The sequence below is a fragment of the Silene latifolia genome, chromosome 10, assembly GCF_048544455.1.
Source record: "Silene latifolia isolate original U9 population chromosome 10, ASM4854445v1, whole genome shotgun sequence".
In the NCBI taxonomy this organism is placed as follows: domain Eukaryota; kingdom Viridiplantae; phylum Streptophyta; class Magnoliopsida; order Caryophyllales; family Caryophyllaceae; genus Silene; species Silene latifolia.
Genome location: NC_133535.1, coordinates 10,789,672 through 10,805,675, shown reverse-complemented (window position 1 = coordinate 10,805,675; position 16,004 = coordinate 10,789,672). Strand labels below are relative to the sequence as shown.

The following is a 16,004-nucleotide window of genomic DNA, read 5'->3' as shown; positions in this document are numbered from 1 at the left end:
ATTTGTGGGAAGTTGGTGTAGAAACATTTGATGTGTCGAAGAAGCAAAATTTCCAACTAAGAGCTTCATTGTTATGGACTATAAATGATTTTCCCGCATATGGTATGCTATAAGGATGGGCAACCGCTGGGCGAAAGGCATGTCCTTATTGCATGGATAGGAGTAAAGCATTTTATCTTCCTAATTCCAAAAAAATTAGTTCGTTTGATTGTCATAGATGTTTCTTACCGGATGGACATATTCATAGAGAGAACAAGAAATCTTTCTTAAAAGGTAAGGAGGTGCGTGACAATGCTCCGGTTCGACTCCAAGGGGATGAGATATGGGAGGTTGTACGTGATTTGCCAATTGCCATCAACTGTCGATGGGACTGAAGAAGAGTTTAAAGAGTTGAAAAAGAAAAAAAATGGTTGGTTTAAAAGAAGTATTTTTTGGGAGCTTCCCTACTGGAAAACAATGTTGATCAGACACAATTTGGATGTGATGCACATAGAGAAGAACTTCTTTGAGTTACTTATTCATACGATTATGGATGTAAAAGGAAAGACACGTGATGATATTAATTCAAGAATAGAATTGAAGAAATTTTGTGATCGTCCTAAACTTCATATTCGTAAGGATGGGGCTAAACCAAAAGCCATATTTACTCTTGACAAAGCTCAAAGAAAGGTATTGTGCGATTGGATAGGAAACTTGAAGTTTCCCGATGGATATGCATCCGATTTGAGCCGTTGTGTTGATTTGAAGGAACTGAAGTTGAAAGGGTTGAAAAGTCATGATTGTCATGTTTTCATGGAGCGCTTATTACCCGTGGCTTTTAAAAATTTACTCCGACTACGATTTGGAATGCGATTCTGAGAAATAAGTCAATTTTTAGAGATTTATGTTCCTCCACGATATCGATTGAAGACATGAGTCGTTTAGAAGACCAAATACCAGAAATTTTGTGTAAATTTGAGATGATATTTCCGCCTTCTTTTTTCAATTCGATGGAGCATCTACCTATCCATTTGCCATATGAAGCTAAAGTTGGTGGACCCGTCCAATATAGATGGATGTATCCTTTCGAAAGGTTTCTTAATCATGTGAAGAAAAAAATTGGTAATAAAGCTCGTGTGGAAGGTTCTATATGCAATGCCTACCTAACGGAAGAGATTGCCAATTTTTGCTCTCTTTATTTTGAAAAACATATTGAGACCAAAGCAAAATACTTGAATATTGATGAAGCGGATGAACTAGACACAAGTATACCCAAGTGTTTCCAAATGCAGGATGAAATAGGGTGTTCATCATTTGGGGAACAAGATTTGGATGACAAGAGTATATAACCGTGCCCACCTTTATGTGCTATCTAATTGTGAGGTTTTGGAGCCATATGAAGCTCAATTTGTGACAGATTTCATTAAAGAACACCCAAATGTGAACAGAGAGGATGTTTGGCATAAGCATGAGGATCAATTTCCAGCCTGGTTTCGGAAGCATGTATGTAAGCTAAATATTCAAGATGATGTGATAAGAAGCTTGGCTTTGGGTCCTTCTCGAAAGGTTGTGACGTGGAATCGATATTCAGTTAATGGGTTTAAGTTTCAAACATTTGACTATGGCAAAAGTAAGGCTAAATGCAACTACGGCGTTACTATTTCTTCTCTTGATGGCAATGAATATTATGGCATATTAGAGGATATCTTTGAGTTGTGCTACAATGGCCGGGATCGGAGTTATAAAACCGTCTTATTCAAGATTCAATGGAGGGATAATTCCGTAGCTGGAACGAGAGTCCATGATCGTTACAAACTCGTGGAAGTGAATCATACTCGAACCTACTCTCAATATGACCCATTTATACTTGCACAACAAGCTCATCAAGTTTATTTTGCATCTCTTCCGAGCACAAGTAATGATAGACAACAAAAGCAATGGTGAGCCGTTTTTAAAACAAAGGCACGATCAGAAGTTGATACATCTTTTTTCCAAGAAGAGGTTGTATCAGAAACAGTTTTGTCCCCAGTTGATCATGATGAAATTATTTATGCAAATGAGATAGAAGCGGAGGAGGAGTTAGAAGAGGAAGAAGAAGAGAATGATAAGGAGAGGGATGGGATAGAAGAGGGGGAAGAAGAAGAAGAGGAGGAAGGAGAAGAGGAAGAAGAAGAAGAAGAAGAAGAAGAAGAAGAAGAAGAAGAAGAAGAAGAAGAAGAAGAAGAAGATGAGGATGATGATGATGATGATGAGTAAGAGAAGGTATTGAAAGTATACATATCAAAATTTGGAAACAATTATTAGCGTTTTATTTTTTCTTTTATACCTGTTTATTAGGTTTTATTTTTTTGTATCTTATAATAATTATCCTGTAATATTTGCTAACACTTTTTATTCAATTGTAGTACACATGGCTCGTGGAGGACGTAGGCAGCGCGGAGGCTATAGTGAGGGAGGTAGTAGCTCCCAGGAGAGCGGGAGGAGGACGTTGACCGTTCTACTACGGAGGTGAGTGAGGAGGAGGAGGAGGTTGCTATACCCCGATCGATCGACGGAGGATGATCCTTGATCCGAATGGTCTTTGGTAATTTTTTATTCATTCTAGTTTGTAATTTTTTTATTTAGTAATAAATGACTTTTTTTAGACATATGTTAATTATACATTATTTTTGTTTTCCTATATAATTATGTTTTTAACATGTTTGATTTCAGGTTTAGAAGTCAAACAGTTGTTCGTGGTGTGACTAATAGCACCCAAGAGAACATGACACACGGCGTTACTTGTTGGAGTAACGCTAGTGATGAAGATAAGGAGATGTGGTTCAACAACTTCCGGGTATCTATTTATAAAATATATATTATTAAATATAATTTATTTATTCTAATTACCTTATTATTAATTTGTTTCTCATCCATGTGTTTACTTTTTGTAGCGTGTGTTCTATTGGCCAGCCGACCTTGAGCGCCTAGTTTGGCAAAGGTATAATGACATTGGCAAGAAGAGGCTAAGGGACAACATGTATAAGGTGTCTAAGAGGAAGAAGGCGCCATCTTTCATGAAAGGTATTTAGTTTCTTTTAATACCCGTAATTAGTTAAAATTCATTACATATTTTGAAAATATATTAATTAATAATTGATATTTTATTGATTACAGGTTCGTCATATGAGGAATATACCAAGTACCGGAACAGTCCTGAGTTCAAGGAAGCATCGGCCCGGAACAAGATCAACAGGAAAGGAGGAGATAAGGACGCGGAAGTTGAGCCTACTCATTATGGAGGGTCTCAATCTTTTCATGATCGTGTGGTGTTAGATGTAAGTTATTTGTCTTAGCTTTTAATTTAATAGTCTTCTAATTTAATTAGTCTCATTAATTATCATGTTTGAGTAACAATTTCCTTGTTTTTTTTTTCCGGAAGACCAAGAAGAATAAGGGCAAGGTACCCACGATTGTTGATCTCTTTGTTGACACTCACGCAAAGAAGACAAGCAAGGGCAAGTTGATCTTCGCGAAGGAAAAAGATCAACAATTATATGTAAGTGTCAAAAAATATTATTTCTTAGCTTTTTAAAGTATATGTTTTATCAATTTTTAGATAAGTAACCTCTAACCATTAATGTTTTATCAATTTTTTAGGAACAATTCCTTGTCCGTAGGAAGAACAACCCGGAAATTGATGACAATGAGCTATGGTTTGATCTTGTTGAGGGGTTCCAAAGAGGAGATGTGTATGGAGCCGGGTCGGCAAAGGAGATTTTCTACCCTCCTACAAGAAGAAGAGGGTCAATTTCCTCCCAACAACAACCTTATACCCCAAGTGTCGTAAGTGTGCTCCAAGCTCAATTAGCCGCCAGGGAGAGGCAGGATGCCGAGAGGGAGAGACGGGATGCCGAGAGAGATGAAGAAATTCGGAGGATGAAGGAGGAAATGGACCGGATGAACTCCTTCTTCGCCAATTGCAACACTGGGTGGCGCCCGCAACCAAAGGATCCTAGAGATCCTAATTATGGAGGTGGTAGTGGAGCGGGAGCAAGTTTCCCTGTTATGTAGTTTTTTAGAGAACATGTTATTCCCGGATAATGTTAGATGACCAAAACTCGTAGAACTCGTAGTTGTGTGTATGGAACATGATTTTCTTTATCAAGTTTGGTTGTGTTGGCTTCCCATGTGTTCTCTGCTGGAAGTGTTGGTTTATTTGCAGGTTTTTACGTATTTGGCTAGGTCAAAAACGATTTTTACGCTAAAAAAAATGTAAATTTGGCGACGGATACTGGGCATTTGGCGACGGGAAACCGTCGCTAAGTTTCTGATCATGAATTAATTTTAGGGTCATTGGCGACGGGAAACAGTGCATTTGGCGACGGAAATCAGTCGCCAAAATGGCGACCAAAAACAGTCGCCAAAATGGCGACCAAAAACCGTCGCCAATCCTGAAGAAATGGAGGTGACGTGGCTTTAAAGAACGCGACTGATGACAACACAGTCGCCAATTTTGGCGACGAGTTTCTGTCGCCCGCTTTAAAAAAATTCAGTCGCCAAAATTGGCGACGAAGTCCTGTCGCCAAAAGCGACTAAACCTAGCTACGAAGTGCGGGCGACGGGCCTTAGTCGCTTTATTGTTAATGGCGACAGTTCTCAGTCGCCTTATATGGTCGCCAATTACCTTATTTGTTGTAGTGCGTGACAAAAGGTGAAAGTCTATAAATACTCCACTTCTCTCATTGAGAAAAGGATCCGAAAATCATCTTAATCTGGTATAAAACTCCCTTATCTCTCTACAATATACTTTGCCAAGTTAACACACAACTTATCTCTTTAAGTTTACTGACTTGAGCGTCAGAGTGAGTTCGCTCGGTACCAAGCCGAGCCCTCAGTTTGTTCATCTTTACAGGAGAGAGCGAAAGGAAGAGACAAGCAACGACGTCATTCTACAAGCTTAAGTGGTCATAATCCTGCTCCGGAATTACACCCGGAACAAAAGTAAATTTTGTTGATTGTTTTTTGGTCTTAGTCGTTTCTTAAGTTTAGTTTCCTCAAGTTTGTTTGTTATTTTTATTTCCTAATTGTATTAGTCTTTGTCAGGGTAGTTTAATATATAAACACTACCCTAACCTAGCTATTCTTGAAGGAGAGATTTGTGAGGCAAACACATTGAGAGTTTTAAGAGGCAGATCTAGAAAAACTCTGTGCTCATCTTTTGTAATCTGTAATTCTCCCAACATAGTGAATTATTCTCCCTCGCCCTGGTGGATGTAGCTATCGCATTGATAGTGAACCACTTTAAATCTTTGTGTCTTTTATTTTTGCATCTACTCTGTATCGCTTCCGCACAACAAGTGGTATCAGAGCCCAAGGTTCGACTTGGGCTAGACACAGAGATTCATCAGGCCAAGACTTGAAGGTGGACGTACACTATAAGACGTGGAACTCCTAGAGCTCGGGGGAGAGCTAATATGTTCGCGAGAAGCGACATGGTCTCACGGCGTTGAGACAGGGCCGTCCAATAGAAGATCATCAGCGACCCGACGAGGTGGGCTGAGGCTTAATGGAGGCAACAAAAGCGGTCCATGGTAACTCCAAAGGCGGTCCGGTGTGACGCGCTGAGGCAGTGGATTCGGACCCAAGTCCAGGGTTATATTGGATGCAGAGGAGTTTGGTACGCAAGTGTAGCACATGCCCCGTGAGATACATATGGTGTGTCGTTTAAGGGGAGGTTATCAAGACTTGGTGATGCAGGTGTCTAGAAGTTGGGGCTGTAGAAGTGTGGGAGTTCTCCATAGAGGTCAAGGTCCGAGTCAAGATGATGGTCCTTGGTTTGAGGGGAGGATTGTTAGGGTGCAAACTCATGTCCCACATCGGTAGAATAAAGATGAAAGGTCATCTTTATAAGTGTCTACAAAATATAATAATACGAGGCCTTTTGGGAAGGAGCCCAAGAGTAAATCTGTGACGGCTTGGCCCAAAGCGGACAATATCGTACTATTATGGGTTGTGGACACAGATGCAGCAGATGTCCAACACGGGATATTCACGCTTCCGCACAACAGATATTATTATGCATAGTTTAGATATTACAATACGAATATACGATTATGGTATTGCACTATCATTGTTATATTTTAGGTAGAAGCGTAAACTAAATTCCCCATACAATAAAGGAACAATCAAAGAAACACAATTGATCGGGACATAGGCAGGCAATATAATAGCGCGCCACTTAAACATATAAGTATTTATGAAAAGTTGAATAATCAAAGCTGAAGAGATTTTAATCAAGAGGACATAGATGGGGCACATTTGGGATGTAAACATGCATTGACCTCAAGTCATAGATGGGGCACATTTGGGATGTAAATATGCATTGACCTCAAGTCAACCTCCAACAAACACAGCTCATAGGCAAGAGAGTCAGTCAAGCTGCCTGCTTCCTATAAAGGCAAAATAACGGACACTTGATACGACATCTCATGAAATTTAGGACACGGGACACGCTATTTAAATTTAATAAAAAAATATATTTTATGGTTATAAATAACGTATGAATTTATTTTTGTAATGTATTTGATACTAAATTTAGGTAACTGAAGGTAAAATTCGACCTTAACTATAACTAATTCTCATTTCTCACCCAAACCAATCTTGTAATCAATCTCTTTTGACAATTATTTCTCGTCTAAACTATAACATTTTTTAGCGTGTGTCCGACGAGTGTCGGGTATCCGGGTGTCGGACACGGGACGGCTAGTTAGGAGGAGTGTCCGTGCTACCTAGATGTGGGGTAACGTGTTTTGTGTGGTCCAAATTTAATTTCAAATTTTTTGTGCAAAAATGAGAGAGGAAGAAAATGGTGAATAAGAGAGAGTGTTTTAAGTTTTTAACTATTGAACAGAAATTAACCTGATTCAAAATGACACATATCCCAAAATGACCGATCTGAAGTGACCAAACCCAAAATTGAAAATGACCCGACTTGACTCAAGATGTATGACAAACCCAAAATAACCCAACTCAAACTCAGCCTGATTGACCATTTGTCACCTCTACGCACCTATATTATTATAGGTCTATACCCATAACGAGCACTATTTGATCTTGCAAAAATTCTCATTTGTGACAGTCATATCCGTCACAAGAGAGACTTGTTGTTGATCTTCAACTCATTATTATTGTTTATTTGTTTAGTTTGAAATGAATACGAAACTCTTCTAAGACACTAAAGTTCCGATTATTTGTTTGTCCTTTTATTCTTTTTTATGAGTATTTTAATTAAGGTAAATAATTATCTAGAAACCATTCGGACTTTTGTTCGTTATTTCACTCAATAATGAATAGAGTAATCAACATTGTTGAAATTAAAATGAGAGATAAAAAGTCCGAAAGACATAATACAAAAGTTTAAGTGTTGAATTAAGAAATGTGAAATTCACTACCAATCTCCTTAGTTACAATCCTCAATTAGATCCAAACGATATGATAGACAAGTACTAATAATTAAAGCAACCCAAACGTCTAAACAATCACTCGCAAGTCGCAGCAACTAAAAGCGATGCATCATGCATGAGTAGAAGTCGACTAAAAATCACATTTGTTATTTTGATTGAACTGCTGAACTACTGGATGACCAATGCATCCTTCCTCATCTGTATAACCACCCCGCAACCACGACTCATCCTGCTATGGGTAGCTACATCCACATTCACCCATTTTCGTAGCATTACTTCCAACTGTCGAAGGAATGCAAGATACGATGACAAATCTAAACTGTAAAGACAGTGAAATAAGTGGAAGGAGAGAATAAATTCCTATGTTATTTCGACATTTCACTTGATAATGTCACATGATGTCTTAACATGATATAACAGTGCAACACCATTTTAGGCCACAAGGAGGGAATATATTCACAATACACACATGACCCTTGATACAATGATTAGCTTGTATTTAGTTATGGAGTCTGCTGCAACCTTGCAAGCAGGCATTCGTAGCAATAGGCGAAGACGAGACGGATTACACAAAATCAATAAATGAAGCACAGAACTCTTGTTCTACTGCTAGCTGTAGAGTTATTACAAAAGGACATGAAGAGTCTAAGTCTTTGTAAAGTCTAGTCTTTGTATAATACTACTAATCTAGTAGGACAAACTCATGGAGTCAAGCAAACTGTTAGTTCGAGTGGGGTAATGAATATTTCTTTTTCTCAAAGAAATGTCATTACATTATTGACCCTACAGGGAAGACTCAAGTCAAGTCTAACGATTGGAGAAGGACATAGATGGGGCACATTTGGGATGTAAACATGCATTGACCTCAAGTCAACCTCCAACAAACACGGCTAACATAGTAACAGGCAAGAGAGTCAAGCTGCCTGCTTCCTATAAAGGCAAAATAAGCTTGTCTTTACTTCCAATAATTTCTGTCGTATGATCAAGTGGAGAGACCAAGCAAATCAATGAATGCAGCACACAGAGCTCTTGTTCTACTGCTAGATGTAACACAAAAGGACATGAAGAGTCAAAAGTCTTTGTAAAGTCTAGTTTTTGTATAATACTCTGTACTATTCTAATTTCCGGAACCTACAAGGAAAGCCACTGAAAATTCTACGTTGCCTAAACTATTCTTATTCAATCAAAATCATAGAAAATACAAATATACACCCAAAATTCATCTACGTCTATCAAAACTTCTGATGTTACGGATGAGTTTACCGTGATAGATGCTGTAGACGTGTAGTTTTGACTGAATTACCTGCATATGGAAATCAGAGAACAAGGCGTCATTGAAGCTCTTAATATAAGTCCCAACATATAAAGCTTTCTAATTTCCGTGATTAGAGTCCAAATGTCATTAGCTAAAAATTGAATGCCAGAAGTGTAAACTAAATTCCTTCACAATATAGCATAAAACAAAGAAAAACAATTGATCGGGACATAGACATTAGACAGTATATTAATAGCACGTGACTCAAACATATACGGAGTATTTATGAGAAGTTAAATGATCAAAGCTCAAAAAATATTAATCAAGAGGCCAAAGATGGGAGACCGTGGTACTAGGGGCACATTTGGGATGTAACATGAATAATTGTATTGAATCAAGATAGTCCTTGAATCGTGAAATTAGGGGCACATTGACCTCAAGTCAAGCTCTAACAAGCACGGCTGACTGCTGACAGGCAAGAGTCATTTCGGATGTAACTTCTTGTCCTAAAGGGAAGCTGCCTGCTTCCTGTAAAGGCAAAATAAGCTTGTCTTTACTTCAAGAACTTCTGTAGTGTGTCAGTGAGTGGCCCACATGACATGTCAGGTTCATAGAACAGACAGCAATCAAAATGGCATGGTTGTATAAAGAAAATGCCACAAGGTGTGGGCGTGTGGCGTGTCTTCCATTTTCCAGCTCCTTGAACTCCGATCATACATGGACCGTATATTGTAAAATACTTTCGAGTTGACACCATTTCGCTGATTTTTTATTTTTTAAACATTATATATCTTGAGAAAAGGATCGGCAATGAGACCCGAGAATAAATCATGTAACAGTAATAATGGTTAAGTGTTTACCTTAGTAGATGGTGCAAATACCCTTGGCTAACTATGAGACATGGACCACATGATAAATCCTCATTTAAATGCCTATATAAATGAAAGAGTGATCAAGTTCAAGAGCATTACACAACTATACAAAATGAAACCAATCCACCTCCAAACAAAAAATGAAAGTCCAAGTTTTATTTCAACCCTATGTAACAAGGCAACCTTTTTTCTCATCTTTGTTTTTGTAATGCAAAGTATTACTGTAACTTTATCATTCCGTAGTGTTGGCTACCCAGGCAACGAAACCGACCACACGGCGTTGCTAGCCATCAAGAGCCAACTATTGGTTCCTTCCAACCGGGTTTTAAGCTCGTGGAACGATTCTATTCACCACTGTTCTTGGGAGGGGGTTAACTGTGGGCGTAAACATAATAGAGTGACTGTACTAGATTTGAGTTCCAGGGGTTTGGCAGGAACCATATCCCCTTTCATAGGAAACCTAAGCTTCCTTAAGATCATTAATCTTTACAATAATAGCCTATATGGAGAAATCCCCAATCAATTAGGTCATCTAGTCAGGCTTCAAGAACTACGGCTATATAACAACACACTTGTAGGTGAAATTCCAGGTAACATATCTGGTTGTGTTAACCTCGGAGTGTTTTTCATAGCCAACAACAAGCTAGAGGGAAAACTCCCAACAGGACTAGGAGCATTGTCAAAGCTAACGGAATTTAATGTGGCAAATAATCATCTTAGCGGGCCTCTTTTTGACATCATACAAAATCTTACTTCTTTAGTATACTTATTTGCTCATGAAAACTCATTTACAGGAACAATCCCGAACAGTATTGGTAGGATGCAAAATCTAACTAACATTAAAGTTGGAGAAAATGAACTCTCAGGCACACTTCCCCCGTCCCTTTTCAATCTCTCCTTCCTTCAAGAAATTGGATTTTATCACAACCATCTACATGGAGAACTTCCTGCAGATATCGGCTTCACTTTTTCTCAACTGCAAACGTTGTTACTACAGTATAACAACTTCTCAGGATCCATTCCAATCACGATACTAAATCTCACATCACTTGAATTTATTGTACTTAGTGGCAATAATTTTAGAGGGAGGATTCCTTATGACTTTGGGAATCTTCATAACCTAGCTGCTTTATCTGTTGCCCAGAACTATCTAGAGGGTGATATAAACTTTATAGATACACTAGTTAACTGTAGCCAATTAAGAATCCTAGATTTGCAGTTAAATCGCTTTTCCGGAATATTACCCAAGTCTATTGCCAATCTCTCCACCTTTTTACAATGGCTCACAATCAATGATACACAGATAAGTGGAAACATTCCGGAAGGTATTACCAATCTCAACAATCTTAAGCTCTTAATTATGCCTAACTGCAAATTAACGGGATCTCTTCCTCGGGATTTTGGGAAGCTTCACAAATTGGAACACCTTGATTTGAGGTCCAACAGATTAGAAGGTACAATTCCTAGTTCCTTGGGAAATTTATCATACTTGAGTGATCTTATTTTAGATGACAACATATTGAATGGGAGTATACCTCCAAACCTCGGGAATTGCCAAAGCTTGTTGTATCTGGGTTTATCAGGCAATGAACTCAATGGAACCTTGAATAATGAGTTATTTGAAGGATCTGCTAGATTTGTTGAACTAGATTTGTCTTCTAATTATTTGGAAGGCTCCCTACCTTTGGAGATGGGTAAACAAAATAACCTAGTATTATTAAGACTAGATAACAATAAGTTTTCGGGTATCATTCCAGATAGTCTTGGTGACTGTTCTGACCTTCAATACCTCTACATGGATGGAAATTCTTTCCAGGGAAATATTTCGTCATCTTTCGCTTCTTTGACTAGCCTCCAAGAAATTGACTTTTCTCGAAACAATTTATCTGGCCCAATTCCAGCATTCTTTTCTAAATTTCCTACATTATATTACCTTAACTTATCTTATAACGACTTTGAGGGAAGGGTTCCAACGAACTCAGTATTTGCAAATGCTAGTGCGGTCTTTGTTGCTGGCAATAACAGACTCTGTGGAGGAATTAAACAGCTTCATTTACCTAAGTGCATTGAGAAGATCAAAAGCCCCGGAAAGAAGAAAAGAATAATGTCTCATGCCCTTAAATTGATAGTCCCAATTGTTGGCGCACTAATTGGGATGGTGGCCATAGCATCAGGGCTGTATCTGGCATGTATCAAAAAGAAAAAGACACCTCTTTCATCAGGTTCAATGATGGGGATTGTAACCATGAAAGTGTCTTACGACATGTTACTAAAAGCAACGGCTGATTTTTCTTCAGAGAATCTACTTGGAATGGGATCTTTTGGATCCGTGTTTAAGGGGATTTTGGATGGAAAGACGGTGGCAGTGAAAGTCTTCAACTTGGAACAGCAGGTTGCATGTAAGAGTTTCATGGCAGAGTGCAATGCGTTGAGGAATGTCCGGCACCGAAATCTGGTAGGCGTCATAACAGCTTGTTCTAGTATTGACTTTCAGAGAAACGATTTTAGAGCTCTAGTATACGAGTACATGCCCAATGGAAGCCTAGACAGATGGTTACATGGAGGGGACAGAAACATGATCAGCCTTGCTCACAGGGTGGATGTTGCGATTGATGTGGCCCATGCAATCAGTTATCTCCACCATGAGTGTGAAACTCCAATAGTGCATTGTGACTTGAAACCTAGCAACATATTGCTTGACAATGACATGGTCGCTCATGTTGGAGATTTTGGATTAGCAAGGTTTCTTACTCAACCTCGACATCCAAATCAAAGTAGTACAATTGGAATTAAGGGAACTATCGGCTATGCTGCTCCAGGTAATAACTTCGTGATTCCTAATTATAATTTGTCTGACAAACACCGTGAAGTACTATTGCCAATATATCTACTACTTCCTAAATATGTATAGTCAGTGAGTAATTTTAAGGCTTTGTCTACTTTTATTAACTACTTAACAATTTTGTGGCTAAGCATTGTCATTGGGTTCACTTGTCAGAGTATGGGATCGGAAGTGAGCCATCTACAGAGGGTGATGTTTATAGCTATGGGATATTGCTACTTGAGCTAATGACAGGAAAAAGTCCAACAGACAACATGTTCAATGAAGGCTACAACCTTCATAGACATGCGGAAGCAGCATTACCTGACCAAGTCTTACAAATTGTAGATCCATCACTTGAAGAAGATAATATCACTGAAGAAGCCGATGACACACGGGCAATTCAAGATGAGCTTCAACGAAGAGAGGAATGCATTATTGCTGTGATCAGTGTTGGAGTGTCATGCTCCAATCATCAGCCACAAGAACGAATGAAAATAGTTGATGCCACAAGCAGGCTTCAATCAGCAAGAGACAAACTTCTGAATGCTAGAAACAGGCGTAATCTTACTGCAAGAGGTATATCATGATACTAATAACCAATTATGCTGAAACTTTCAAGTTATTTATAAATTCAGCTAACATAACATTATTTCAAAATTGTACCGCTGATGTTTACAGGGGCCTGATCGAACAACGTTGATCATTATCAGGAAAACAAGGGGCCGCCAATTGAAGTCTCAAGAGAGATATATTAAGACTACAAATCTACTGTAGTTGAATGTAAAATGCTTTTACGTTCCTGTGAGTTTGCTGTAAATATGACTAATAAATTGTTATGTACTACGTTCCTGTGAGTTTGCTGTACGTCTACGAGTAATAAGACTACAAATCTACTCGATATCTTGTGTTAAGTGCATAACATCCACAAACAGGTTCTCTAGGATGATAACGCAAATTATATGCATCATAACATTTAACAAATATGAACTGCAGTAATTTTAAAAAAAAAAAAATTGTACCTTTCTAATCTTCAATTTATTTGACTGTCACGACGAGTGAAATGCATAATTTCAGTGAGACAACCTTCTGAATGCGAGAAAAATGACCTAATCTTCCTGCAAGAGGAAGTACTTGATATCAGTAGACATATCAATGTTGTTCAGTCACGAAATATTTACACAGTTACTAATTGATTAATAATTAAAGTATTTCTACGAATTTTCAGAATTACTACTCCCACCGTCCTAATCATTTACTTATCTTTGATTAGAATACACCTCACAATGAACATAAAAGGTAAACAAATGACTGAGACGGAAAGAGTATCAGTTAATCCTGGAACTCAACTTCACTTAGCAACTGGGTTTGCTGATTAGGGTTCTACGAATTATTGGCCTTGATTAGAGATCATATATATTATTACTCCCTCCGATTCTTTAGAATCAGAATCGTATCATTTGTTCTAAAGTATGATTAAAAAACCTTTGAATTAAAGATAATATTAATTAACGTAGTTGCTCATTCATGGACGGGTTTTACTCATTCATGGACCTTTTTTCATTATTTTTCCATAATATACCCTTTGCCTAATTCTCTCTAATTCTCTCCCTCATAAAATTAATCAAATTCCGTCAAATTACACAATTATGGATGCTAATTCTCGTATGATCAAGTAATAATTCTAATTCTTAATTCTATTAATTATATTACTTCAAGTTAAGGAATTGTTTTTCACTAATTAAATTAGGGTTTGTTTAAACCGTTGCCGGCGTTGGGATGAAAGATGGCCGCCGTCGCCGACGTTGGGCTGAGGCACGGCGTCCTTCATTTGTTAATTTCGGTTACATTTTGCCGATTTACTCTTCACTTTCTCATGGTAGAGGCCTAAGAGGGTAGCTTCCAGTCTTCCACTACTCAAGTTTAGACCGGGTAAACGAGTCAAACAGGTCGATTTCAGGTTGGGTTAATTTCGGTTTTGTAAGAGATCAGGTCGGATCGACTCATTTTCGTATCAACTACTATAGTATTGAACAATAAACATTTGGTCGGTCAATTCGAGTTTAGGTTAAAGCCCGAGTCTTAAGTTCGGGTGTTCGGTCAAATCGGAGTCGGATTATTCGGCCCGGATAAGTTTTGTCAGGTCTACTCAAGTTATCATAATTTTTGGCAAATACTTGTGTAAAGACGGGAGGTTTTATTATTATACTAACTGGTTCAAGTTATTTACCGAGAGACCAAGATTATCATGTTGTTATTTAGTTACCAAATGACTAATGACCATCCAAGTTAAAAAATTTACGAAACATCCGTAAATACTTTCAACTATTCAAAGAGGGTTAAATTACAAATAATTCATTTTAACATCAAATATTTTGAAGTAACTCGGCTTTATATAAAAAAAAAAAATTCAAGCCATTCTTTTTAAGACATGTTTATTTACAAATAACTAAAGTGAATCATTCTTTTTAGTTTTTCGTCCAGAAGATATTATTGAATTTCTATTTCTACCCTTCCAGTTCACTACCTATTTTTTTTTTTTTTAAAAAAAAGATAAAATTTCTCTTTTCCTTGCTTACTTGAATTTTATGTATTCTGAAATAAATGATAGTATTTGGTTGAAACTTTCGGATTTTTGGTAAATAATCTTCAAAAATCTAAGTTTATAAATATAGAGGGACAGTATCCGTCTTCAGCTTGTGACGGATAGTGTCCGTCTTTAATGAGAATTTGTGATTATGCTTAGGTTATATATAGCCCCGTCGCACCCAATGATAATGCGTTATGTTTGGTCCAGACTCCAGACCGACAAATACCCGATGTCTTGGCACGATATGATGAATATAGTGAATACACGGTATGATGACAGATTGACAAATAAGTGATGGACTGATTAAGTGATTATCTACAAAATTCAGTAGAGTGGAAGGGGAGAATAACTTTCTATGTTATATCGACATTTCACTTTGACATGTCACATGATGTCTTAGCACGATATAACACTTGAACAAAAGAAAAGAATATCTTCACAATACGGACATGTCTCAGACTTGAAAAAATGATTAGCTTGAATTTAGCTTTGGAGTCTGCATTACATTCCCGGTTTCAACAGAATTGAAATTTGCCCGAAAAGCAACCTTATACGCAGGCGTGCGTAGCAATAGGCAAAGACGATGAGGGATTACGCAATAACAATGAATCATGAATGTCGCACAGACCCTCTAGTTCTACTGCTAGGTGTAGAATTATTACAAAACGACATGGAAGAGTCAAGTCTTTGTAAAGTACAATACGACGAACACACAGTTAGCTAGAGTGGCAGTGAACCCTCTCTTTTTTCTCAAACAGAGTGACTACATTATTGACTGTACAGGAAACCCACTGAAATTCCACATTATTGCTGAACTATTCTTATTCAATAAAGTTATCATAGAAAGCACAAATATACACCGAAAATTCATCTACGTCAATGAAAACTTCTGATGTAACTGATGAGTTTACCGTGATAGATGGTGTAGACGTGTAGTTTTGGTTCAGTTACCTGCATATGGAAATCAGAGAACAAAGCATCATTAAACCTCTTAATATATACAAGTACAATGGTTTCTAATTTCCATGATTAGTGTCTGAAT

The 16,004-nt window shown here is 37.8% G+C and overlaps 2 protein-coding genes across 2 annotated transcripts; both read left to right on the top strand.

Moving 5' to 3' along the window:
• The first annotated feature begins 2,470 nt into the window (after positions 1-2,470).
• LOC141606928 (uncharacterized) lies at positions 2,471-8,083 on the top strand. Its single transcript, XM_074426314.1, has 6 exons — positions 2,471-2,563; positions 2,692-2,815; positions 2,913-3,042; positions 3,136-3,296; positions 3,401-3,517; positions 7,958-8,083. Exons 1-6 carry the CDS (start codon positions 2,538-2,540, stop codon positions 8,081-8,083), a joined length of 684 nt encoding a protein of 227 aa, XP_074282415.1. The 5' UTR covers positions 2,471-2,537.
• A 1,566-nt stretch (positions 8,084-9,649) lies between these two features.
• LOC141605065 (uncharacterized) lies at positions 9,650-13,273 on the top strand. Its single transcript, XM_074423693.1, has 3 exons — positions 9,650-12,370; positions 12,550-12,951; positions 13,054-13,273. Exons 1-3 carry the CDS (start codon positions 9,664-9,666, stop codon positions 13,059-13,061), a joined length of 3,117 nt encoding a protein of 1,038 aa, XP_074279794.1. The 5' UTR covers positions 9,650-9,663; the 3' UTR covers positions 13,062-13,273.
• The last annotated feature ends 2,731 nt before the right edge of the window (positions 13,274-16,004 follow it).

Excerpts from the sequence above, each read along its gene's own strand:
- LOC141606928 (XM_074426314.1), top strand. The coding sequence starts at position 2,538 with ATGATCCTTGATCCGAATGGTCTTTG. Across the intron at positions 3,043-3,135 it reads GGCGCCATCTTTCATGAAAG|GTTCGTCATATGAGGAATAT; the intron begins GTATTTAGTTTC and ends TATTGATTACAG. Across the intron at positions 3,518-7,957 it reads AAAAAGATCAACAATTATAT|GCATTCGTAGCAATAGGCGA; the intron begins GTAAGTGTCAAA and ends CCTTGCAAGCAG.
- LOC141605065 (XM_074423693.1), top strand. The coding sequence starts at position 9,664 with ATGAAACCAATCCACCTCCAAACAAAAAATGAAAGTCCAAGTTTTATT. Across the intron at positions 12,371-12,549 it reads TATCGGCTATGCTGCTCCAG|AGTATGGGATCGGAAGTGAG; the intron begins GTAATAACTTCG and ends TTCACTTGTCAG.